At 40.5% G+C, this 26,990-nt stretch overlaps 1 protein-coding gene across 1 annotated transcript in view; it reads left to right on the plus strand.

Annotated features, from left to right (window-relative positions):
• The window catches only part of LOC135710189 (uncharacterized), a 35,278-nt gene extending 10,307 nt beyond the window's left edge, over positions 1–24,971 (plus strand). The window contains exons 2-3 of the mRNA XM_065232703.1: positions 24,554–24,706; positions 24,784–24,971. Of these exons, the coding sequence (XP_065088775.1) occupies positions 24,554–24,706; positions 24,784–24,962 (332 nt within the window). The 3' untranslated portion in view covers positions 24,963–24,971. The remainder of the gene's footprint in view (positions 1–24,553; positions 24,707–24,783) is intronic.
• Positions 24,972–26,990: the final 2,019 nt, after the last annotated feature.

Raw genomic sequence — 26,990 nt, forward strand, 5'->3', positions numbered from 1 at the left:
ACATGCAAGCAGCCCTTTTGACATAAGATTCAATAGAAAAGGACGAGAAAATCAATTCAATCAAACGCACTTTTCGTCGAGTTGCATATGATTCATACGTGGAGACTTGAAGTACATCGTACGGGTTAGGCAAAAGATGTGCGTTTGACTTGATACTGTCGCATTAATGACCCTTTTGCCGGCGCCGGTGGTGTAGTGGTAAGCGTTACTGCTTTCTAACACCCCAATGGGTCTGGGTTCAATCCCAGCCGAGGTCGGTGGGATTTTTCTGAGGCATAAAAATCTCTGGTTACGTCTTCCTTCGGAAGGGAAGTAAAGCCGTTGGTCCCGGCCCATGTGTGTTGTGAATGGGTGCGATATCCTACGCAGGTGTGGAAGCTGCCTTCCTGCACATTTGGTTACCGTCAATGGATGGCAATCGATGTCCGTCGGTGATTGGCACTAGATTGCGGAACAGAGACCGACGATAAATAAAAAAAAAAAAATTAATGACCCTTCGCTCATTTTCAACATTTATTCAATTTTCATACTGCCGTACTCTAACGGAACTATCCACCTACCCTCTTCTAAAGATCATTCTCTAACTAATAAATTATCACACTAAAGCTTCATGTTAGCATTTCCAACCAACTCTGAAAATCGTTAACTTCGCGTATGAAGTAACAAAAAAAAAAAACACTTTGAATGTAATTTTACATGTTTGTCTACGTTCCATGATTTACGTCAAGGCTGAATTACGTCTCGTGTAAAAATGTGGTGATCCTCCGGCTTGGGATAAAAGATAATCGGCTGTAGCCGTTTGCTGGATCCGAGTGAAGGTAGCCAAGTAACAATGTAATATCTTGATTCCTCTTCGTTTTTGAAACCGTATGTCAGCGGCAAATCACAGTCAGTACAGCAGCATGATGTACAGCCAGTATCCCTTGGGGATGGGATACAGTTCTCGCAGGGCTTCTTCTGCATAGATGGTTTGATTCCTTTTGAAACGGATAATCGCGTTCTTGGACACCTTCGAAAATGTTAACCGAACTAATAACCAAATGGACATAAACAACTCCGAGAAAAAAAAATGAACGTCATGTCTGGGAAAAGGGATTACAAGTGTTGCTAATAAAATCCAACAGGGTCTTTTCAATTGTTGATTGAGTATCTGATGTGAATTACGTTGGATTAATATGAAGAATTTAAAGTAGATTCTAAAAAGTCTAAGGACTAATTTTAAGAATTTTTTTAAGTTTTCTAGAAAAAAATTCTGGACTGTTAAAAAAAAATTCAAGTGTCTTTCGGAAAGAACTTTAAACTTATTTTTGAAGAACTCCGCAAAGCATTCTGTGAAAGGAAATTAATATCAAGGAAATGCTTGCGAACAATTAAATGTAAAATTTTGAGCGAATTTTCATACACAAATTGTGAAGACTTCGAACGTGTCGCAGAACCAAATTAAAGATCCAGCAAAGTTGCTGCTGTCTGAGAAATTACCCATTCAACCTTCGGCTCAATCACAGTCAGTTTTATGTTTCTTTCAAATACCTATGCCGGGAATTTTTCCATAAGTCCGGAAGAAAAACCGGGAAATTGCTAATCGAAATGATCTGAATGATGTTATGCCCTTAGGGTTGAGTTCGGAACCATTCAGAAAAGAATATTTAAAGATGAGAAAATTGCCATGCGAAGCACCTCTTCTCTAATGGAGGTAAGAAATGGATCATGAATCTGCTGAAAACTTAAAGTGATGTCTTCTTTCATTCTATAAAATGTACGGAACGCTTTATTCATTTTGAAATTGTATCACTCTTTGTACCACTCCTCATGTGTAAGAGATCCATGATTGGGCCCATCGCTAAAAATCTGCTATTTATCAATTTTATCTAGATGAACGCGTCATTGGAACGGTACATATGGATATTTTAGGTCGTATTTGAAAATTTAGTCGAGGGCTGAATTTATGTATGGGCCCAAATTAGGGGCATTTAGGCCGACATTACATCCATTACCCCTATATTATCTGAGGAATGTAATAGCTGATGGGATTATGTTTCCAAAATCGGGTAAGCACTGCACCTGGAGTTTTGTTTTCTTCGTTGAGTCGACATCCTGAACTCAACTGTCAATGTATGACTTAGGTAAGGGAGTGCACGTTTGATCAGTAGTGTCACATTAATGGATCTTTGCTCAATTTCAACTTTTGTTCAATTGTTAGACTGCTGCACTCTAGCGGAACTATCAATCTATCTTCTTCAGACCTTTCGTTAGCTAATCGCACTTAAGTTTCATGTTGATATAAGTATGGCCTTTTCTATCAACTCTATTTTCAATTGCTTGAAAGTGATTGCCTTACGAGGTCAATAATTCAAGAACAAATATGCTAAAGCGCATACGCGAGCGATGTTTTAAAAATGTCAATGTTCTTGTCTGACAAACATCCAGAACAGGGAGATCAAATCTAAAACAAGTTACAGTATTCTGGAATTAACAAGCAATTTCTTGGAGCTGTTTGAATTGAAGATTACCAGGATATGTGCCGATATGTACCGATGATTAAACTCTAGTCTGAACGTGGTTTTTTAGCTATTCTATTAAGATGAACATCGTGATTGTCTGACATTGTCTTGAAGATCCTTTGAAATTACTTTTGGAATCCGCAAGAGTTGGATTTCAGCTATACTTGAAGTTGCTAGGTCTTGATTTAAGAGTTTTCAGAGTATAATTGTTCCAACAACTGACCCTTAGTGTTTTTGAAAATTTACTATGCACCGCACAATCAATCATAGCCATTTCTGGATCTAGTCAGGAATACACTATCTCAAAAATTCCCGGAGATTTAAAATTTCTTCAGGAAGTACAGCAAGTGTAAGACGTTTGTGGTGATTCTAGATGGATTTTGTGACAACTCAAGTAACATTTCAAGTTTTATGAAGCAATACAAAACTACTATAAAACAACATTCATAAAACCCTGGTCAATGCTACATTGCCATTGATGCATCCACCAGAACCTCATTAATACTAGAATCTGTCTAGTTGCCCCATCCTCACCGTTCGAAAAATTCATGCAAATTTCTGCGAGATATAGCGCACATAAAATTAACGCTAGATTTGGCATAAATTAACGCGATGTTTCGTGTAAACTTAAGCGCAATATCGCATAAATTAGCAATATTGTATGCAAGCTTGTAAAGGATTTCTCTGTTTGTGCCAAGTATTGCTCAAAATTAAACGAAGGGTGAGTCTACGCGATAGTTAAAATTCAGAATTTTTTTTCTGTGTGGAGAAGGTTCTGAAGGGTATATTTTCGAAGCTCTTCAAGATTGACCATTTGAAGCCCGTATTTAAGCTACAATAAAAGCTATTTGGCAACAATAAAAACCCCTTTAAAGCCATTGTCGCTAGCCACTTGCTGAATCCACTAGAAATATCATCAATCAAGATAGAAAAGGATTCATAAATACCATCCGATCTTAACAAAATAATGGAAATATAATTTGATCGTATAAAAATCCTATTCAATTTGCAAAATTATTTAAATTATTCTCTTAAAGTGGCGTAGTTGTAGGTGCCATATTAAATCTTATGTGAAATGTACCTGAAAACATCGAAAAAAATAAGTCCACCCTCGGAAAACGTCGATTTTGCTTATTATTTTTAATTGAGAGAAAAAAAAATAGTTATTCTTCAGATAAATCATTAAGAATAAGATTGTAAAAATCCAACAAAATAATTACAGTTTGCTTGGTTTTTGGTTTTTTGAGCCATTTGTGAAAAAAATGTTTTGCATTAATGAGGTCCCTAACAAATTTATAAGGTTTTAAAATGGCTTTTATGAAAAAAAAAAACTTCCTGACTGAATTGTATTCATATAAAGCCATTATGCTTGATCATAACCCGTTCAGATTTATGGCAACACTTATGAAAGCAAAGTTACCTGCAAAAAGTTAAACGTAAAAGTTTGTTTATCTTTCGATAGTTGCGTTGTTCGATCACAACAGGTTTACTCCAGCGTTCTTCGTCTCCTCCTCAAGATTTCCTTGTCATAAATTTTGCTTGTATTCACTATGAGAATCCAACATTTAAGTTGAATTTGGAAACAGAGTAATTGGGGATTTTATGATTTACTTTAACAAGACTAAACATCAACAATATATGCTTTTTGCTCTCATTTAAAACCGAATGGTTTTATGGTTGCTTTTATAATGATAGAACAACTTTATAGAGTATGTTATCAAGGCATTAATAAACAATTGCTAATGAAGTTTATGATTGATTTACAGAACAGTTTTATGGAGGGATTGAGAGCTGCTTTAAATTTATGTTTAAAGCAAGAAAGATTTCGACTTTTTCGACAGACTATAAAAGGTTCTTAAAACAGCCATAAGCTGAATTATAAACCAAAAATGTTTTACACTATGAAAAGCTGCATTTAAACAAAATGGATTGTTTATTTCCTTTATAAAACCATCATAAATCAGAGTGGATGCCAAGTAGCTGCTGAATTGTTACTTGGGAAATTTAAATCTGATGTATTCTGCGAAACTATCCTGGTCTTTCGCTAGGATCTCTTGAAGTTCGATGCTAATATAGATATTCGTGTCTTATCAACATCCGATATATTACCTTAACAATCATGTTAAGGCCTTGTTGTCCTCTGCTGTCCGAAGAAGTCATCTCCACTCTACTCGATCCATGGTCACACTTCGCCAGCCTCGTAGTCTACGAAGGGTCCGCAGGTCACCTTCTACCTGGTCGATCCACCGTGTTCGCTGCGCGCCTCTTCTTCTTGTTCTTGTTGGATCGCTTTCGAGAACCATTTTCTTTGGGTCGTCGTCCGGAATTCTAACGAAGTGCCCAGCCCATCGTAGTCGCCTAATTTTCGTAGTGTAGACGATGGATGGTTCTCCCAGCAGCTGGTGCAATTCGTGGTTCATTCACCACCTCCACGTTCCGTCATCCAACTGCACTCCACCGTAGATGGTACGCAACACATTCCGTTCAAAAACACCAAGTTTGCGTTGGTGCTCCACGAGTATAGTCCAGGTCTCGTGGCCGTAGAGCACCACCGGTCTGATCAGCGTCTTGTAGATACATCTTTCCCCCCGAAGATCGCGTTACCCACTGAGTTCTACTCACAGCTTTGTCTCGGTGGGGCTTCAACCAAGCGCTCTGATTTTCTGCGAGTGACTGGTTCTCCATTGGCACTACTCACATGCAAAAAATCAGACCGACTGGTTGAAACCCCGCCGAGAAAAAGCGGTGGGTGCAACTCAGTGGGTAAAGCGTTCTTCGGAGGAAAGCTGTAGTCAACTTCGTGGGGTGGCGAATGTTATTCGACCGGAGCATCTTCCGGAGTCCAAATTTGGCGCGATTACGTGCCATAATGCGTCTTTGAATTTCTCTGCTGGAATCATTTTTGGCGGACACCAGTGAGCCCAAATTCACGAACTCATCGACCACCTCGATTTCGTCACCATCAATCTGAACTCGGGGTGGGAGACTAACATTGTATTCCCTAGAACCTCTTTCTATCATGTATTTCGTCTTTGATGCGTGAATGGCAAGTCAAATCCACCTAGCTTCAGTCTTCAGTCTGATGTATGTACGTTTCCACCATCGTCACAAATTTCCGTGCCATGATGCCGATGTCATTGGCTAAGCCAAAAAGCTGGATGGACTTCCTGAAGATCGTTCCACTCGTGTCTATCCCGGCTCTTCTTATCACACCTTCTAACGCGATGTTGAATAGCAGACACGAAAGTCCATCACCTTGCCGTAGCCCCCTTCGAGATTCAAAGGGAGTTAGGAGTGTCCTCGATACTCAAACAACGCACATCACTCGAACCATCGTCGCCTTGACCAATCGCGTCAGTTTATCCGGAAATCTGTACTCGTCCATAATCTGCCATAGTTGATCTCGATCGATTGTGTCGTATGCGGATTTGAAATCGATGAACAAATGATATGTGCGCACGTTGTATTCGCGGCATTTCTACAGAACCTACCGAATTGCGAAAATTTGGTCCGTGGTAATGCGGATACCCACGAACATCCGATATAGGAAGTTCAAATTCAGAGCAAGGTCGTATGTGCGTCGAGGCTAACCCAAAGTCATACTATTTTGCAGGCTCCATATATGTGTTGCCTATTTTGAACTGTTCAGTCCGTTCCGATCGAGTTCCGATTACTCAAATTCGCAAAAACACAGGACACTGACACTGAGTTAGATTGTGGCACCATCCTTTTTTTTCGGTTTCCCTTAATAGCTGCGCCATTGTGAGGAAAATCAAATAACATTTTAGTCAGGCTACAAATGCATTCATATTGTCAATAATTTTATTCGACCAGATTTTGGAGTTAAAACGAGAAAATTTTTCTCATTTTACGATTGATCTGCGTTTTTCCAAATTTGTGTAACACTGAACCCAAAAAACTGAGTCGGATTCAACGACCATGCGTGCAACCTTCGATTAACCACGGTATCAGCTGCACGCTTAGAAACAACTACTTTTTCATGAGACGTAATCCATATTGGACGTAAATCGTGGAACGTAAACAAACATTTCATGTAAAATTAAGTGTTCTCAAACCGAAACTTAAGCAACTCAACGAAGAGAACGTTTGATTGAATTGATTTTCTCGTTTCTTGCAACTGATTCTTATGTCAAAAGGATCTCTTACATGTGTCGGTCTCAGGGAAGCGAAATTTACATGACTTTTTCGTAGTGTGTGTCTTTTTTATATCTTCTGGATTATAGCTCAAATCATCCCTCGTAGTTGATGACACATAGAGTCGTAGTTGATGACACTTAGAGTCTCTGGTCACGTCTTCCTTTCGGAAGGGAAGTAAAGCCGTTGGTCCCAGCCCATGTGTGTTGAATGGGTGCGATATCCTACGCAGGTAGGATTGCAATGGATGGCAATCGATGCCCGTCGGTGATTGGCACTAGATTGCGGATCAGAGACCGACGTAAAATAAAAGAAAAGACACTTAGAGTCGTAGTTGATGACACTTCGAGAGTTTCCTGGATATCTTCTGAACTTTCTATGTGTGGACAGTACAAGCTGCTTTTACCAGAACAAGCTATCAATGAACACTGGGCCAGGAATGCAATCTAGCGGAGCAAATTTAATAACTTCGAAACGAAGCATTTCCGCGACTTGGTGTCTTGGGCAAAAAACCTCATCATAATTAGGACCAGGCATGGAAAATCATATGCATTCATTTCGTGCATTCATTTGCATTAATTTGCCTCTAACTTTTTATTCAACAGCATTCCGCAAAATGAGCTTTTGTAGATTTTATTATAAACTACAACTTTCCCTAACAAATCAAATCCGTATCTCTTATGCATGACAAAGCAGAGCGAACAGAAGCCTTTACTGTTTTTCAGTGAATTTATTTTATATTCACTGAAAAACAGTAACAAGTTCTGCCCGCTCTAGTTCGTGATGCATAAGAGATACAGATTTTAGTTATCAGCAAAACTTGTAGCTAATAACAAAACCTACAAAAGCTCTATACATTATTTTGCGCAATGCTGTAGATGAAAAAAGTTGAGGCAAATGAATGCAAATGATTTTCCATGCCTGATAAGGACCATGTATTGACGTAACCAAATAGTTCAAAACTCGTCCGCAAAGATGGCGCCACAATCTAACTTCTTTCTCTGACGTTTTGGAGACTTGATGTATTGGGCAAAGTTGTTTATCTTAACAAAATAAACAACTCTTTAAAAGACGTAAAATTTCCACAGCCAAAGTTCCAAGTTACATGGAGTAGAAAAAAATGTTGAAAATATGTTTTTTTTTCAGTTTCGATATTTGCTTACTGTTAAAATGTAATATTTTTCTCTTATGCAAATACATTATATTAATAACTTTTGTGAAGAAAAATACTGGTTTAAGCCTCAAATTTTACAGATATTGTTGGTGAAAACAGCAATTTTTTAACATACAGTGCAAAAAATCGCAACCTAAAATTTTCAGCAAAAATTAAGCAGTACTAAATAAAAAAAATATCAAAATTAGAGGGGCTTTTTTTGGTGTTTTTGAGATCTCTTAATTTTAGTGGAACATGTTTTTTTTTCTATAACTTTTTTTTTAATGCATTGAAATGGCGTTTTGAAGACTTAATGTCTTCAGCAAAGTTGTTTATCTTGATAAAATAAAAATATAACTCTTCTTAGTACGTCAAAACTCCATTACTCGGAACCAGTAGGCTGTGGAAATTTTACGTTTTCAAAAGAGTTGTTTATTTTATCAAGATAAACAACTTTTCCCAAGGCATCTCCATCTCCAAAACGTCAGAGAAAGAAGTTAGATTGTGGCACCATCTTTGCGGAAGAATTTTGAACTATTTGATTATGTCAATAGATGGTCCTTAATATGATGAGAAACTGTGCCCAAAACACCAATTCGCAGAAATGCTGCGTTTCGGAGTTATTAAATTTGCTCCGCTAGATTTCATTCCTGGCCCAGTGTGCAATGATTTTTAGGACGGCCCTATTTCGTCATTTGGTTTATAACACATTTGGGTGGAAAGTTTAATCGACTAATTTGTCTTTTCGTATTGGGTATATTCATCACTGAGACTATTACTTTAATCTATTTTGATATATTCCCCGTTTTTATACTGCTCTATCAGTATGTCGTACCATCCGTATTTTGGACGACATATAGCGAATTCGTTTATTATTCAGTTCCAACCTGAATCGGGTATCAAGACTGGGTCTGCTTGTTTTCTGACAAACATCAGTTTGCTCGTTTGTTTTTAAAGCTAGCTCAGGTTCAGGTTCGCACTGACAAAAAGTTCGTTTTCGCACTGGGTTGGAACTGTTTCCAACCCCGATAATAAACGAATTCGCTAATAGACTGACCAAAAGCATTTTACCAGCCAGGTTTTACATTTCGAATGCAATGTATTACTTGACTGGGACCTGCATTCCAAATATTAAAGGGTTCTGTCAGCCCCTTATCCAGAAAAATACGCCTTTTATTGAAGATTACTGTACCTCAGCATAGCAGGTGTTCAGAGTCTTCCTTTTCTATGCCACAGAATCGAAGCATATCCTCTTGAAGTTTTCCTATTAACTTCAAGTGATATTTTTTTTTTTTCCTTTGGTTTGTTTTTTCCGTGCTGAGCACCAATGCTACCGACGTGCCAGGAAGGCAGCTCCCACACCTGGACCCTACCTATCGACCCATCAACGGCTTTACTTCCCATCCGAAGGAAGGCGTGATCAGAGATGTTATGCCTCAGAACATCCCGGCAGCGCTGACTGGGATTGAACCCAGGCCTGCTGGGGTGAAACTTCAAGTGATATTTTCATGGACAATGTCCTGTTAGCAAACCAGTATGGACACTGAGATCTTTCTTTGATAACTCAAGAATCCTGCTAGTCATTGGAATGTTCGGAGCAATAACCCGGTTCGACTACCTAGCAATGGGTGTGTTGTTCCAGTTGATCTCCAATTTAATTTCTCCCATGATCTCCACTTCAAAAGAACAAGCAGAAACTCAACAGAAACAGATGTCATCAACAAGTTCACTTGTGACTGTGAGCGTATTTGATCCAGTGCGGAATCCGTATTGATAGTTTTTTTAAATACCTTTTGCTCGTGGAGTAAGTGTAATCGTCTAGATACAAGCAGCTTTTCTAGTACTTTGCTCAATATTGGTAAGACCGATATTGGTCTGTAATTGTTAACATCTGTCTTGCTGCCCGGTTTGAATATTGGTGTTACTCGTGCCACTTTGAGGATGTCTGGAAAATTTCCCGTGCTGATAGATTCATTGAACACATCTTCAAACAAAACTGAGAATATAGAGTGATGGTCTTTTATGGATGATACTGCTATCCCATCCGGGCCCGATGCTTTTTCCAGAATCAAGATCTTTTATTTGGATTATCCTGAACAGTAGTGTAGCAGGTTTGAGCATACATGGTTCAATCGAGAAGTCTTCAATTGGAGAAGGGATTTCTTTGAATATGCAGTATCAAAACTTATAAAAGTATCTACCAGTAAGAGTTTGACTGCTGATCGATTAATTGGTTTGTGTATTCAGAATTATTTGGTTTATTTAGCATTTACATGTTCTTTCTTATCCTAGATAATCTATGTGTAAGAATGAGACGACTGGAGTGTCGATACCCAAAATATGCATCTTCGCAAGGTCTGCACTTTTGGTGACTTGGTGGTCCTACCCGACTGCGCAACGTGAAACCTTTCGTTTGCACATCGGTCTAGGTCCCAAGCGGGGAGAGGAAAGTAGAAATGAAATAACTCTAACGCTGTGGTGCAATCGCCGCATATGGTTGTAATAAAAAGCATTCTGTGTAATTTGAACTGTGGACTATGCCCAGTTTGGGACCTCCCTTAGCTCAGTCGGTAAAGGCGCAGCTACAAACCAAGATCATGCTGGAGGTGGCTGGGTTCAATTCCCGGTCCGGACTAGGAATTTTTCGTGTTGGAAAACTTCTCGACTTCCCTGGGCGTAGAAGTATGATTGGACTTGCAACACAATTATATCAATGCAAAAATGGTACAGGCCTCGAAAGCCCTCAATTAATTACTGTGGAAGTGCATCTAGAACACTAAGTTGAGAGCACGCAATAAGCTAATATGCGATATGCAATAAGCTTGAAATGCGAAGAAGAAAAAGAAGAAGAAGAAGAATAAGAAGAAGAAGAAGAAGAAGAAGACTATGCCCAGTTTGGAGTGGTTGACTTTGTTTGTTTACGATTGGGTTATTGTCGCGGTTGTTTGTAGGGATGCACATGACAGTAGTTGGTCGCAGTATTATATTTGTTTATGTCTCTTCTACTATGGATTTGTTGAGACTAGCTGGGGTCCAATCGTGCCGAAGAACTGGATGAATGTATTGGCAACAGCTGAGTCATCGATAGTTTTCAGTCCATTAATTGTTAATTCAATGTTTCCTGTGTCCATCTTTCCCCGTCCCATTACTTCGGTAAAGTTTTTACAAAGGTCCTTTTGATTGGCCTGACATCCAGTTTTTACTAGCTGAACTTTCTTCGAGATGTGATTCAATAGTTCACGTGGTTGGCTTTCTAACGGACGCCATCTACAGCTTGCTAACACGTTCTGTTTGATCCGGATAGGATTCCACAAGTCGAAAGTCATCCATGGGCAGAAGCCTTTAATTTTTGCACGAACAAACACTTTCCTAGAATATCTGTCTTTCAGAGAACTGTACAAATTTATCACATATTCTGATCCTTGTGGAATATTTTGCTTAGCGACTTGGAATGCTTCATTCAACATTCTTTTGTTTATTATCACCTTTTCAAAACTCCGAATTTCGAAAGGCTTCTCCAGCTTGAACGTTGATAAAATCATACTGTAATCGTTAATGTCTGTAGAGACAGTTTCATTTGCAGAACCCCTTACAGAATCTGAACAGATAACATGATCTCATATGTTATTGCTGGCAGGTTTTGTAGAAATCGTATTTGTGACTGTGAAAGTATAAAAATTTAAGTCAATTTATTCATATTGTAAATTTGCATGCTTTCAAAAAGTGGTCATTTGGAAAACTGAGTAACTTTTAAAAACAGTTTTCCAAGCTATTCGTGCTAAGTTTGGTAAATTTTCCATACTGTCAAATTCAACCATACCCATAAGCCATAGATCATTTATTAAAAATTCACTAGAAGTTAATATCAACGACCAATGTAAGCCCTGAATCACTTCAAAACGCCTTTAAAACCTTCTCGAAACGCATTTCATGTTATCCCACAAGGCGCATCTTGTTCGTCCTTTGTTTTTCCCCGAGTCGAATTACTCCACTGTATCATTAAATATTACACAACCAGAGACCCATCATAATCGCGAAACAATCGATGCCGCCGCAAAATACCACCATCGACGACGGTCGGTCGCATCTCACATTTAAAAACAATTCTTCCGTGCCCAAGAGTTCGTCCCTTAGCCAGCGTTGAACTCTTTTTGCTTGAATTTTCGAAAGCGGGGACGACTTTTATTGAAATTTCGCAATCGATCCCGACGGCTTCGAGAAGTGTCACCCACCACGGTCCACACTTGTCCTGATCTGATGACCATCCATCGTTGCCCATTGTACTCCTTCCTCCTCTGATGCCCCAGAAAGGCGGTGCTCCACTGGACTGGATGAGTCAAAAATTAAAAAACAAAAAAATCGAAAAAATGAAAGTTGTTTTCGATTTCTCCAAATATCCGGGTTTCCGAGAGCGCGCAAGCGAATGTGCTCGGACCGACCATCAATATTACAACGATTTAATATTCAAAATGTCCCCCATACCCGGGCGGAGGGGGTTCGAGTCTCAATATTTATCATCACTTGACTACTCCGGCTTATACCATGCCGCTCATAGTTGGGCAGAAGCTTTTAATTAGCGGCGGACAGAGAGGCCATCTTCTGGACGAAAAGGTCGCTCGTTGATCGTCATCGATATTTATTACACCCCGAAAGGGGTGCAGCACACATATACACACACGGGTGACGTAAAAAAGGGAAAGTTTTTCGAATTACCTTCATCGATTTTTGGAACGAGCGGCGGCCGGCGGTGGCACCACTCCGCTGCCCTGCTAGTCCAGAAAGAATAATCCCCCTACTTTCCGGCGGGGGGCTTTTTGGAACGGGATCCGGTTTCTTTCGGAATTTCGGAGCGTTGATTGGTGATATTGGCTTACTTTTCGATATTTTTTGGGGAACCTGTTGCTGCTGCTGCTGCTGCGATACGCAACGTTTATTTCGGTGAGTGCGGGAGAGCAGCGCTTTCTCTTTTGTTCGCATTATCAGTTGCCTGCAGGAGTACCGAACCGAACCGATCGAATGCTGAGAAACCGAGGGGCTCGTCGATGCGAAGCTGGGTGATGGTTATTTTTGTAATGGCGTTTGATCTTTGGGAAGATATATTAGGACGTGATATTCCTGGAAGAGCTTTATTGAATTTGAACGTAATTTGACATTAAATTAAAACATATTAAAAGAAGAATAGCTGTTGCTATTGGAGTGAAGCACATTACACCTTCTACGTGACGTTACAATGGGTTTTCCCTGTTTTATACAGGGAAACAGAAACAGAAAGTAACCCTTAAATATTATTGCATATTTGGAAAGTGTGATAAATTTTCTAGAATAATGGATCGAGAGTTTTAGATTTGAGTTGCTCAAAACGTTTTGATGAGTAGTTATTGAGTAGTGCAGTTGAGAAGATAAATGTTCTTGCAGATTCTGACGCGCGCTGCTGACAAGCATTTGCAGTGAATTCTGTGGCGTTTAAATCCAAGCCAGGACCCGGAAATCTTCCTGGTCGATGTTGCAACGTTTGGGTCGACATGCTCACCAGCGTCGGCACAATTCGTGGAGAATAAGAACGCTTGGGAGCACGCTTGGTTTTATCGAGGTTTTAAAGCATGCTACAAGTCTAAATCATGGTCTCCAGAACCCCCATAAAACCAAAATTGTTACTTGGGAGTGTTTGATTTCCCAAAGTGGCGGAAGGAATACTGCAGAGCACCTACGTGGATGATTACCTCTATAGTTTTGGGTCGAAAGAAGAAGCTCATCTTGTTTTGAGGAAGTACGTCAGATTTTCCGGTACGATAGGTTCGAATTTAGGAACTGGATCTCAAACAACGAGGGTGTTCTGGAGCACCTTGGGGAGCGATGAAGTTCAATCTCTCCTGGAAAATGACAGAATCCCAACGAAGAGGCAATTGCTACACTGCGTCTCGACTCTGTTTGACCCGTTGGGTTTATTGGCCACATATCTGATCCATGGCAAGATACTGATGCAGGACTTGTGGCGTGTTGGAACCGTATGGGATGAAGAAGTCGGTGGAAATCAGTATGGAGACTGGTGCAGGTGAATCAATATGATTTCGCACATCTCGAACGTTCGCATTCCTCGCTGCTATTTCCCAGAAGCGTCAGCACGTTCGTATGAAGTTACGGAATTTCATGTCTTCGTAGATGCCAGTTCGCTTGCGTATTCCTGTGCGCTGTACCTGAGGACAATCACCGCTGACGGCACACCCCAGTGCACACTGATCGCTGCGAAGGCGAAAGTAGCACCACTCAACCCAATGACTATACCGAAGCTGGAACTACAATGATGTCTCTTGGGAACAAGAGTGATGAAGTTCGTGCAAGCCAACCACTCCATTTCCATCAGAAGAAGAATCCTATGGACGGACAGTTCGGTCACGCTTTCGTGGGTCCGCACGGATCCCAGAAACTACCGACTATTCGTGACCAACCGGGTTGGTGAATTTCTCGAGACACTTGGAGGCGAACCAGCCCCAGGCTGAAAGCCTCCCTAATAAAGATAAATCAATCAATCAATTTCTCGAGACAACAACAGTTGACGAGTGTAAATGGGTTCCGTCTGGGGGGGAGTTGACCCTGTTTCAGCGATAAAAGCAAGTGGTTCAATGTGCCGGAGTTCTTGCGCTTCCCGGAACAGGAATGGCCGAGCTCTGCGGATCCAGTCGAAGAAGTTCGACCGTCAGTACTCTTTCATGCCACTTGAGAACCCGTGATCGCCTACGAGCGGTTCTCTAGAAGGGTTAAGCTGCAGCATAGCTTACGTGCTAGTAGTTTCAAAGAGAAGCCTTTGCGAATGAGGTAACGACGCTGAACTACTACCGGAAGACAAAAAGGAATGGATTGACAGATCGAGCACCGTTTACCAACTGATGCCAATGATGGATTAACGGGGTTTCATGCGTCAAAACAGCCGGATTGCAGCGTGCGCTTTCCAGTAATTCTGCCAAGGAAGCATCGGTGCACGGAACTTCTGGCCGAACGCTATCATCGGCTCTACCGTCATTAGCAGTTCATCATACCGAAACTGCGATCGGTGGTAAAGCAGATCGAACGAAGCTGCCAATTATGTAAAATTCGTAAGGCACTTCCGACTATTCCCTCCGATGGCACCACTGCCACCAGCACGATTGGCTGTAAACTATCGTCCATTCCGTTACGTATGAGTGGAATACTTCGACCTATTGTTAGCCAAGCAGGGCCGCTCGAAAGTGCAAAGGTGAATTTCGCTCCGTTCACCTCGAAGTGGCATACAGCCTGTCAGCAGCGTCATGTATTTCCTCCATCCAACGATTTGTCTGCCGCCGAGGATGGCCTGTGGATTTTTTCAGTGACTACGCTACGAACTTCCACGGGGTTGAACGACAGCTTCGTGAGCAGATCAACGTTCACCAGTGCCAACACGAAGTGGATCTACATTCCGCCATGCGTTTCGCACATGGGCGGTGCATGGGAGCGACTCATCCGTTCATTAAAAGCGGCGATATGGGATGCGTACCGCGAAGGAAAACTCAACGATGAAGAGCTGCAGATCGTGACCGTGGAGGTAGAGGGCATTGTAAATACTAGGCCACTCACGAACTTACCACTTGATTCTGCGGAATCGGAATCGCTTACTCCGAACCATTTTCTGCTGGGGAGCTCTAACGGGGTCAAACAGACGAGCGTGTGTATCGAGCCTCAACAGGGGGTTTCCCGGGACTCGTGAAACCACATCTAGCGGCAGTTCAACCGATTTTGACAACGCTGGCTGAAGGAGTACTTGCCGGTGATCAGGAGGCAGACCAAGTGGTACGATGAAGCTCGGTGCGTGCAAGATGGAGACTTGATGTTGATAGTGGATGAAGGCAAGCGGAATGACTGGACTCGCGGAATCGTGATTGAGTCGATCCGAGTACCGGTTGGTTACGTGCGCCAGGCTATGATAAAGACTGCGGGGGGAGTTCTTCGTCGGCTGGTATCGAAACTGGCGGTACTCGATGTTGCAAGTAGCAGTGTGGGCATTGAAGCCAGTGAACCGCACTCGGGGGAGGATGTTAGTACAGGAACATCGACTGATTGAACGGTTGAATTGACAACCATCACGCCACGAGCGGCCAGCCTACTCGTGATAGACTCTCTGTGTCGAAACGTCAGTCTGCAGGAACGAAATTGAAAATTAATTGAACCAGATACACGCGGGTTAAATTGTTGCGATCGAAAGTCAAATTAGTTAATCCTACTAGCATCTAGCTCAAATCTACATAGTTGCTAAGGGTAGTGAAGACAAATTTGATGGACTTAGTAAAACTTAAATACTTAAACAAGAATTACTTCTACTTAGGATCATACACAACCGCAAGCGGTTAAATGCTGACCTGAAAGGCCATTCGAGCAAAAATCGCCACTGAATTGTAAGCTTTCTATTCTAACCTAAAAACAACTTGTTAAACTAAGCCAAAATCAAATTTCAGATTTGAAGCACACACAAAAATAAATATACAAGCTGTTCGGATATCAGTGCGGGCCTTTCACTTTTCAGTGATCCAACCACGTTGTAACGATACGCACCATAGTCACTCACCAAATCATTTTGAGCTTCTCAAATCTTAAACTCTTGATCTATTATTATAGGAAATTTATAACACATTCCAAATCTGCAATCATATTTGAGGGATACAAAACAGGCAAAACTATAGAGATATTCCGGTAGAATGTTACTGTTTTCAGCAGCCTAACATCCGAATTAAACTCTGCCCTATGGGGTTGTACCCAATGGTGATGTAGGACTACGTGGTCTTATATAATAAATGTTATTTGTTAACTACAGCAGGAGCTTGTGTGTTGAAAAGGAATAGGAATTTGAGCGAGCTTCTATCTGTTTATACTCTTTTGTATGACTATGATTGCCCTGAGAAGAATCTCTTGATATGAATTTTAGTTGGGACATGTTCAGATATTTAACTCTTTAGGAAAATCATGGTGGCCCTGAAAAGGGCCGATGGTAGTACAGGCTTAAACTGCCGTTCTACGCATCTAGGGCAGCTGGATCAGCAAATCGGACCGGACAATCCCATCCCATATTCTTCGGTTCAATGATTGGGCACTCGCAAGAGTCTTGGCCCGTATGCTGCTGAACAGGGGTTGAACTGGTGTCTGCGATAGGTTGGAAGGCCACAGAATATCAGAGTCCACCGAGCTGAAGCTCCTCCTTTTTTTAGTTTTCCCGTTAAACTCCTTCTCTCAAAAAGTTGGTAGTCTTAGCATTTAGCAGAAAGACGCTTAATATTTTTTTTCGGCGAATTCATGATCCTGTTCACGTCATGGTTCTTCTCTATGCCTGTTCAGATAAATTAGTACTTTTATTTATGCTCTCTACTGCGCTAAATCAAACGAGTAGATATAAGAAGGGATGTCGTTTACGTGCTCGAATAATTTAAAACTCGATAAATATTTAATCAAATAGCTGGCAAAATCTTAACGACCAATCGTTAATCGAATAATTGGCTTTAATGCATCCCTAGAAAATTGTGTAATTTCATGTTTTTGTGGTCCTTCGAAAATGTTTAAGAGCAGAATTGCAACCAGCAAGTGTTACCCAAGAACCAACACCAGTACGATGCTAGTTTTCATTGCTATGACGAAGACTGAATTAAGGGGCTTAGAAGCAGAGGGGTGAAAGCAATTTCTCTTCATCGATTTCCGCTTTTGATGGCCATGGCTTCACTAACCTATTTCTGCTATGTTCTTCTATCATCCAGAACAACAAATGAATGTGTTTGCCGTCGAGTTATCAACGAAACAGAAAGTTTACAACTCTGGAGAGCATTTGGTGTGGTCGTTGGGGGCGTGTGGTTCAGAATATGGCGATGAGTGTGCAAAATGTTACGCAATTGCATCCTCTCTATTCGCACGCACCCAAAAATCGGAGGCAAATACCACTTCGACTTGTTACGTCTACTAACGACTCTCTAATGACAGTGTTGTGGAAGCAGCATATGCATTTACGTAATTGTTGGATTTGTTAGTTATTTCAACGCTTTTGGACAATGCTCGTCATTTACAACTTTTTCAATAGTTTCTTGTTGAAAATCAACAGTCGAAAGCATTGCTAAAAATATTTCTGGTCGATTGGTGATAACATTATTCAAATTGATCTAGGGGCAGCTGAGTTATTAACGTTCAAAATCTTTCATAATTTCGTTACATGTTCCATTTTCGGTTTTCACAAAGTGTACCCCCATATAGAAATCACAGACGTAGTCCTACGTCAAAATATTATATATTGACCCAACAAATTTGTGAGAACTTGATAGAAGTTCTAAGAAATTCAGGGAAATCTTGAAAAATACAAGTTCAGAGCTCTTTATGACAAACTCTGAAACATCAGGGATACTTCAAAAATATTAGGGAATATCTGCAAAATTCTTAGAAATTTCATATCTATATACTTCAGGGACGTTCCGTGAACTAGAAAAAAGTTCAGAACTTTGCGAAAGTTTGAAGATTTTTAAGGCTAGATTCTGAAATCTTCAGGGCAGTCCCATGAGCTTTAAAACAAAATCGTGATCTTGTTTGAAGCAATATGAATATCAACGAAGATTATAACAGTTCAATTGGCTTAAACAAATGTCAAGTACTTCCAAGAACTTGAAGAAGTTCTAAATATCCTCATTTAATTTTAAATATATTTAGAAAAATTCAAAGAGCATTGGGAATGTTCTGAGAACTTTTGAGAAATCTCATGAACATCAGAGAAATTTGAAGACAGCTTCGAAAACTTCAGGAGAAGCTTTGAGGACTTCAAGGCCATTCGATTAGGTTCAGAAAAATTCCAGGAATATTACATATATTCCAAGAACAAAATCCACAAAACTTCAAAGAAGATGGCAGTTCCATGAACGCAAAGAAAATTGTGGGAACTTTAATGAAGGTACGAAAACGTCAGGAAGATTTTAGGAACTTCATGTCAGTTCCATCAACATCACAAACATTACGGAAACCTTCAAAAAGTTCTGAAAAACTCAAAGGAATTCCATAAATTCCAATTCCATTTAAAGAAAGTTCTAAAAATTTCATGGCATTTCCGAGAGCTTCAAGAACTTCCTAAACTACGGGGTAGTTTTAAAGCCCTTTATGTTAGGTTCCGATACCTTCAGGGAACTTCCATAGATTTAAGGAAAACTTCGAGATCTTTAGCGAAGATCAAAGTGCTTCGGAGCTGTTCCGTTAAATTCAGGAGACATTCCAAGAGTTTTACAGCAGTTGACAAAACTTCATTTGAGTTTGTAGATCTTAAGGGAAGTTACATGAACTTCAGGCCACTTCTGAGAAGTTCAGTGCCGAATGATGAATATCTCGCAAATGGTGAAAACTTCTGGGAAATTCCAAGAGTTTCAGGTAAATTTCGAGAAATTGAAGGCAGTCCCAAACATCTATCAAGGCTAGAGAGCTTCAGGGAGGTGCTCAACAATGTTAGAAAATATAAAGAATATCCGAAGAATGATAGAAAATATCGCGGATTTAGGGGAAGCTATGAGAACGGTTAGGCGGTTCCATCAGCTTCAAGAAAACTTTTAAAGATCTTTATTTTAAATAACTGCAAGAATAACCAGGGAAGCTAGGAAATCTTCAATGAAGTCCAGAGAACTTGAGGAAAATAGTGGAAACTTTAAAGATATTCCTGAAACATTAGGGAAACTAGGCCTACAGATCCTCAACGAAGCTTAGAGACCTTTAGAGCAGTCCCAATAGCTTCAAAAAATTCTTGATTTTCGGGAAATAATAAGAATAATTTCCGATAATTGTAGGAAAGCCTAAAGATCTCCTGAGAAGTTTGGGAATTGGTGACATACTTTGAGAAATTTACAGAAACTGAATAATTTTGAGAGCAATCTCATTTAGATAATTTCCGAAAACTTCAGCTAAAGTTCCAAGATCTTAAAGGAAGTCCAAAGAACATTATAGTGTTTATATTTGTGGCCAGTTTTGTTTTTTTCAGGCATGTTCCGAGTACATAAGGTGATACTCTAAGGAAGCCTTAGCGTGAAACTTCAAATGTACAGATGTCAGTTTCCACAAAACATACAAATTTGAAATTGCTACTCTTTGTTTGTAGTAGCACAGCAAACAAGGAGTAGCAATTTCAAATTTGTATGTTTTGTGGAAGCTGACATTTGTGCCTTTAAAGTTTCACGCTACGGCTTCCTTAGAGTATCACCTTAAAGGAAGCTTCTGATCAGTAAAATTGCAGAGTCATCCATGTTCACGTGGAGTCCATGAACATCCGAAAAAAAAAACTGTAACGTTAGAGGAGTTCAGAGAACTTCTCTATAATTTAGGGTACTTCACGAAGGAATGAAAACATCATGCAAGTTCAGAAAAAGTCATAGAAGTTTAATGAGAGAGAGAAGGATTAGTATTTTCCATTTAATTCCACTACTTTATTTGCTTATCCTTGACAGATACGCGTATTTCGTCTACAATGTGCAGACTTCTTCAGTGTCTTGTACTAATACTCGACTGTAGTCGGAGTCGAGTATTAGTACAAGACACTGAAGAAGTCTGCACATTGTAGACGAAATACGCGTATCTGTCAAGGATAAGCAAATAAAGTAGTGGAATTAAATGGAAAATACTAATCCTTCTCTCTCTCATTATACAGGTATTCCACTAAGACGCCCACATTCATCAGGATTCATAGAAGTTTGTAGATTCTAAAGGAGTGAGATTCAAAGAAGATTTAAAAACTTCTGGAAAACTACAGAAATTTCACTGTAGATCAAAAAACTTTAAAGCCGTTCCAAAAAGTTTAAATAATTTCTCTTATGAATTCGACGATTTTCTGAAGAAATGAGAACTGCCTTAAAGATCTCTGAACATCAAACAATAAAGCTATCTAAACATCCCAGAATTCGGAAAGGTCTAGACTATCTGGGGACTTTAAATGTCTTGAAGATTAGTCCTTTGTTTGGGCTGTTCAGTCTTCAAGAAAAAGTACTGATCACAGTATTATCATCACTAATGATTCTATCCAGGTGTTCGAGTCTTTATCTGGGCTAGTTTTAGGTTTACATCGTAGAGTTTTTTGCGCTACACAAAGGATGGTATAACTTTATATCCTCTGAAGAAGACCGAATCTAACGACTTATTGATCCATCGTTAAACTGAAAAGTCGTTTCCAGACAAATTAGTAGTTTCAAGTTGTATCGCACTTATTTAAATGAGTTCCAGTGCAACAAAATTGACGAAATGTTGGACTTCAGTTCCATTTTTAATGCAGATTACGAATACGCATTTAACTTAATAACATTAACTAACTTGATTGTCTGGTGGTCAACTTAATGACATATAATTTAAATCATAATATATAGCTGATTATTAGACCCAGGTAAGGGACATGTACACTATGCACGCAAAATACTGCAACTTTCGTTTCATATGACGCCTAAATCTTGGGAATTCAACTACGAAAACTTAATCATAATCAAATGTATAGCCTAGCGCTGGGCTTGTCAGAATTCTAGCAGAAAAAAGACCACTTGAAAGTTGTATTATAGGGAAATTGAAACCTGTAATCACCAACAAACTCCCGCTGATAACGTTCCTCAATCGAGAGCACCCTGTAAAATGATATGAAATTAAATAAATATTGAATTTGAATCCATCCACCTTTTTTAAGCTTCCCTAAATTGTTTAAAGAAGATGTCATCTTAAAATTAGGTATTCAATTCGATTTAATCATTTTAATTTTTAATCACTTAATTTAAAAAAAAATAGCGGCGCCGGTGGTGTAGTGGTAAGCGTGATCACCTCTCACCCCAGCAGGCCTGAGTTAAATTCCAGTCGGCGCCGCCGGAATGTTCTGAGGCATAACATCTCTGATCACGCCTTCCTTCGGAAGGGAAGTAAAGCCGTTGGTCCCCGGTTCATGAGTTGATGGTTCGATAGGTAGGGTCCAGGTGTGGGAGCTGCCTCCCTGGCGTCGGTAGCATTGGTGCTCAGCACGGAAAACAAGATCGACAGAAAACAAATCAAGGAAAAAAAATTTAAAAATAAAATCCGAGCGAAATTAAAGACCAACAATTGCCTCATCCACGCACCCTCAGTTGAAAAAAAAATCAAAAGAACAAATCAAAACAATCCAATCGAGCTCGAGTGCTTTTTCAAAGCACGTTCGCATGAAGCGAGCGAGCGCATTCACTGGTTCTCTCGCTCTCAAATGAGAGAACAACTGGTGCTGGCTCCCACCCTCCCCACTTACGACACTGATCGCACATTAAGTTCATTGAACCCCTCATGACGATCGTTGCTGAGACTTTGCTGGCTTTGCTCGATCGTGTGGAGAAGCAAAACAAACCCCCTCTTCCACCGTGGTGTTGTTGCTTCTTCGCTTGTGTATGGTAGTGGTAGTAGGTGTACCATGAGCATCATCGTTTCATTCGACAGTGACCGTCGTCGTTCAGCAGCGGGTGCGCGCTCGCGAGGGACTAGGTCATTGGCACAACACAACCAGCTATGGAGCAAAGCGGTCAGTCGGGCGGCGAGTTGTGTTGTGGACTCCGGGCGAGGTTGTGCACGATCGCTATACCCATACGTGCAAGTGGGTGAGGTCGTTCTTGTGGAGAGAAAGTGGGGAAATTTACGTTTATTTTTTGGGGATTCTCTTTCTCTTGCTCGCAGTTGTTTGTTCCGTGAGATGTATTTTGTTGAAGGGGAGTTTAGAAAGCGGTCTGAGTCCCACCACTGATTTTTGATTTGTTGGAATTTAAAGCAATCAGATCGGTTTGATTCGATATAAGACAGCGAGTTGATGACATTTTCGTCGTCAGAATCTTTGCACAGCGAGCAATGGTCAGTTGAAGGGTTTGGTATAAGGGTTGTTCAAATCACTCATTTTGCTCCACACAGTTGTTTTTATCTAGTTTGTTTATTTGGAAGGCTCAATCGCATTTGCTTAACGGAGCCGATAATTCATTGTTCATTGTTTGTAGCTAAATTCACTTAATTCTATGTCTAGTAAGAGTTGGGCCGAATACTCGTGGCTTACCCGAGGTTAGAGGAAAACATTGTCGAAGGATAGGATAAGGGGAGGAGTTTGGGGGTAGGGTTTGTCTCATCAGAGCGATGTTGCCAGTATGAATGGTAGTGTGGTTCTAGATTCTTCTGGAGTTCAATCGGCTATGGTGACCAGTAGGCGACGATGAGACTCATCGAGACAGGGGAACAAGACAAACACAAACTAATAAAGAGAAAAAAGACAAAGGAATTAAATTCTTATACTAGACATTTGCAGAAACACATAAATCGACTCCATATAGTAAAGATCGCGGGTTGCTAAGACGTCTTTGGTAAGAAAATACGGTTGTCTTCCTTGGGTCTGAGGGTATTCAAAACTCGCTCTCTGGTGGCGTCATTATCCGTATATTGCCAAACTGCGTGATCGATGTCACTGTAACCGTTTCCACACCGACCGATGTTGCTGTCCACGAGGTTTTCTTCACACCGGGCAATGGATTCTAAATAAGGTTCAAAGAGACGAACCGGTATTTGTCTGTTAAAAACAAACACAAAAATGAATAAGATCCTAAGAGAATTTCAAGCATATTTTGTTGCAATCTTTTGTCTTATTTAGGACCTGATTTTAAGTCTAATGACAATTTTGTTTGAAATGGGTTCTATTAGGACCTTAAGAAATTTTATTCTGATCTCTCATTTTCTCAGCACAAGATTTAAAATGGAGAATTAAATTACGCAGACAATTGGTCTGCTATAGTTCTGCTAAACAAAAAATGAAAATGCTGGACGCAATGCAATTTCCAAACTGTTTTTGTAATATCAAATGTAAATTTTAACACTTTGAATTAACATTGCAAACCAAGAACAATAAATTCATGAACAATCAACAAATGGAAACAACGTAGAACTTGAGGAAAATATCGCTTTTATTCCATTCGTCGATTTTAATAGAATTTTTAGAGTGTAGGCACGTAGCTAGGAAGCATGAAAGTACAGCTACCCAATCAGGTTGTGGAATAGATCATAATCATAAAAAATAGGAAATATATATTTGTGTTTTCTACGTAAATTATATTTTGCAGGATTTTTGCGCGATTGGAATTCTGTCTTAAAACTTTAATCAAGATTCTTCTTACACTTTTACTTGCAAATTTGTCTCATTTCCATCGAGAAATTAATACCGATTTAAAGCAGAAGTAATGAAAAGAATGTCAATCAAATAACCACCTTGATAGAAATCATGAATAATTTTCAAATCTTCTTAATCTTCTCTCTCAGTTAAAGATAAGTCGTAATCAAAGCGATTCACACTAAGAGACCATGCATTATTTACGTAAGAATTTAAAGGGATATTTTCATTCGTTTTCTAACAAGGGAGGGAGGGAATCTCACCATACCTTACGTAAACATGAAGAATTCAGAACATGTCAATGTTCGACGTACGATTTTACTAAAGAGGAGCAAAACTTCCCACGTAATTATTGCGTGATCCCTAAGAAAGCTTCCCGCATCAGTAGGATTGTAATTTACAAAAACCCCTGAACGATCATTTCCCCCCATTTCGCTGAACATCAATGAACTTGACCTGCAACTTCCCACGGCAACTTCACCACAAGCTTTCCAGCCGAAAGTTCCAACCACCACTTTTCCCAACCAATCGCAGCTTTGCTTTCGCTCAAATTCACCACAAGCTCTAACATCTCTTTCCATTTTCTTCCCATTTCTCCCCACACAGAAGCCCGCAGCAGCCGCCTGAAGAAGGTCTTCCTCCCACTGCTGCTCGCTCTGAAGCTGAAGATGGCCATCGTCTTGCCAATCTTGCTCACCATCATCAAGCTGATCTCCCTGAAGGGATTGATCGCCGGACTGCTGGCCCTGAAATTCTCCCGTAACTATTTGATTGCCCTAACACCCCCCAAACCCCGGATTTACCAAAATCTAATCAATGTCTTTTCTCTTTATCAGTGTTCACCTTCCTGAAGGATCTGTTCAACAAGAAGCAGGAACGTGTGACCACCGCCTACATCACCAGCGCCCAGCCCGTGAACGCCGAAATCGTCCACCAGGACTGGCACCGCAATGGACAGGCTTCCCCGCAGGAATTGGCCTACGGTGCCTACAATCCCTATGCCACTCTGCAGTAATTGTGTTACCATTAGAGCATAGGAGGTATCCCCCTCCCCAGCCCCCCGCAATAGTCAGCGATTGTTATGATTGAGCAGACCAAATATTTGGAAGGTCACAAAGGCCTTATCCTAGTGCACGGTTAATTTATTTATTTAATAGTATTTATGATCAGTTAGCTGTTTCCTACTCTTCCTATATTTTATTATGTTCCTATAAATCTATCAACCGCCATTCTTTCGTTTCCTATTTTCTATCTTTTGTCGTTATTTATTTGTGTTGAATGTGTAAATAAGCACCGTGAAAAATAAAGAAGTATTAAAGCAATTTACAGTCATTTGATTATCATCACACCCATTGCAAATATGTTATTCCCATAAAGAACTTGTAATAATTGCAATGCTTAGAATTCAAAAGGGATATTATTCCACTGCGACCAGCGTTTAGTACCCATGGAAGCATCGGAAGTGCGTTCTCGGATGTATTGGTTTGGTGATTACGTTCCAGTTGAATAAAATTCTTCTTGAGGTTAGGAATTGGCTCTTCAAGCAAGGGATCATTTGAAAACTTTTTCCTTTCCTTTATTTAACGTCGGTCTCTGTTCCGCAATCTAGTGCCAATCACCGACGGACATCGATTGCCATCCATTGACGGCAATCGAATGTGCAGGAAGGCAGCTTCCACACCTGCGTAGGATATCGCACCCATTTAACACATATGGGCCGGGACCAACGGCTTTACTTCCCTTCCGAAGGAAGACGTGACCAGAGATTTTTATGCCTCAGAAAACTTGTGATGTCGACAATTTTCGCGTAGCTACCTCGGATATTTGCTACGACATCATTGTTCTCACGGAGACATGGTTGTATTCACGCACGCTCTCTCGTCAGGTGTTCGGCGACGATTACGAAGTTTTCCGTTGCGATAGGAATCCTGCTCATAGCCGGAAAGCTAAAGGTGGAGGTGTTTTAGTGGCCGTTAATTCTAGATTTAAAGCGAAGTTACTAGAAAAAAAATATCGCCGAGTTACTCTTTAGTTTAGATTGGGATGACTTATTGAACACCGTTGACATTGAGTCCGCCGCTCAAACTATTCCCAATGTCTTGGCATATGTCATTGACAGACACGTTTCGAAAAAAATTCACAATCATACGACCCATCCACCATGGCATACGAGGGAATTTCGTCGACTGAAATCCAGAAAGAGAGTCGCTCTTAGGAAATTCACCAAGCATCGCACACCATCGCTTCAACGTCACGAATAGAAACGAGTTGTAAAACGGTGCTTTCTTCAGTATCGACGTTGATTGCAGAGAAAGCTTAAGTCACTTCCCAAGCAGTTTTGGAAGTTTGTCAACGAGCAACATCATGAAGCTGGTCTGCCGTCGCCTATGATATATAATGGTAACGTGGCCTCATCTACGCAAGATATCTGTCAGCTGTTCTCTGAAAAATTTGCTAGTGTCTTCACGGACGAGAGACTGAGTGACGACCATGCCCGACTGGCTGCCAGTTACGTACCAGTCTCTGGCCAAACCATGAGCAGAATTGACATCAATCCTGAAATGTTTTCCAGGGCTTCCTCGAAACTCAATTCGTCGTGCAATCCGGGTCCTGACGGAATTCCATCGGCGTTCCTCAAAACGGACTTGGACAGTTTGCTGTCTCCACTGCTGCACGTTTTTCAACGGTCCGTGGACGTCGGCGTTTTCCCATCCTGTTGGAAGCAGGACGTTGGCAGCTACCGTGGCATCACTTCGCTTAGCGCTGTTGCTAAATTTTTCAAACTCGTTGTTATGGAACCTTTACTCGCTCACCGTAAGCCGTATATTAGTATCGACCAGCAAGGTTTCATGGCTGGTCGCTCCACTGCCACTAACTTGCTGTGCCTTACTTCCTACATCTCTAACAGCTTGTCGGTTCGTGCTCAGATGGATGTAATTTATACTGACTTATCTGCAGCCTTCGATAAATTGAATCACCGCATATCAATCGCAAAACTGGACAGGCTTGGTATCCACGGCTGTCTTTTGCTATGGTTTCAGTC

Source organism: Ochlerotatus camptorhynchus, unplaced genomic scaffold, assembly GCF_037179485.1.
Source record: "Ochlerotatus camptorhynchus isolate MF236.1 unplaced genomic scaffold, CSIRO-AGI_Acam_v1.1 ptg000371l, whole genome shotgun sequence".
NCBI classification, from domain to species: domain Eukaryota; kingdom Metazoa; phylum Arthropoda; class Insecta; order Diptera; family Culicidae; genus Ochlerotatus; species Ochlerotatus camptorhynchus.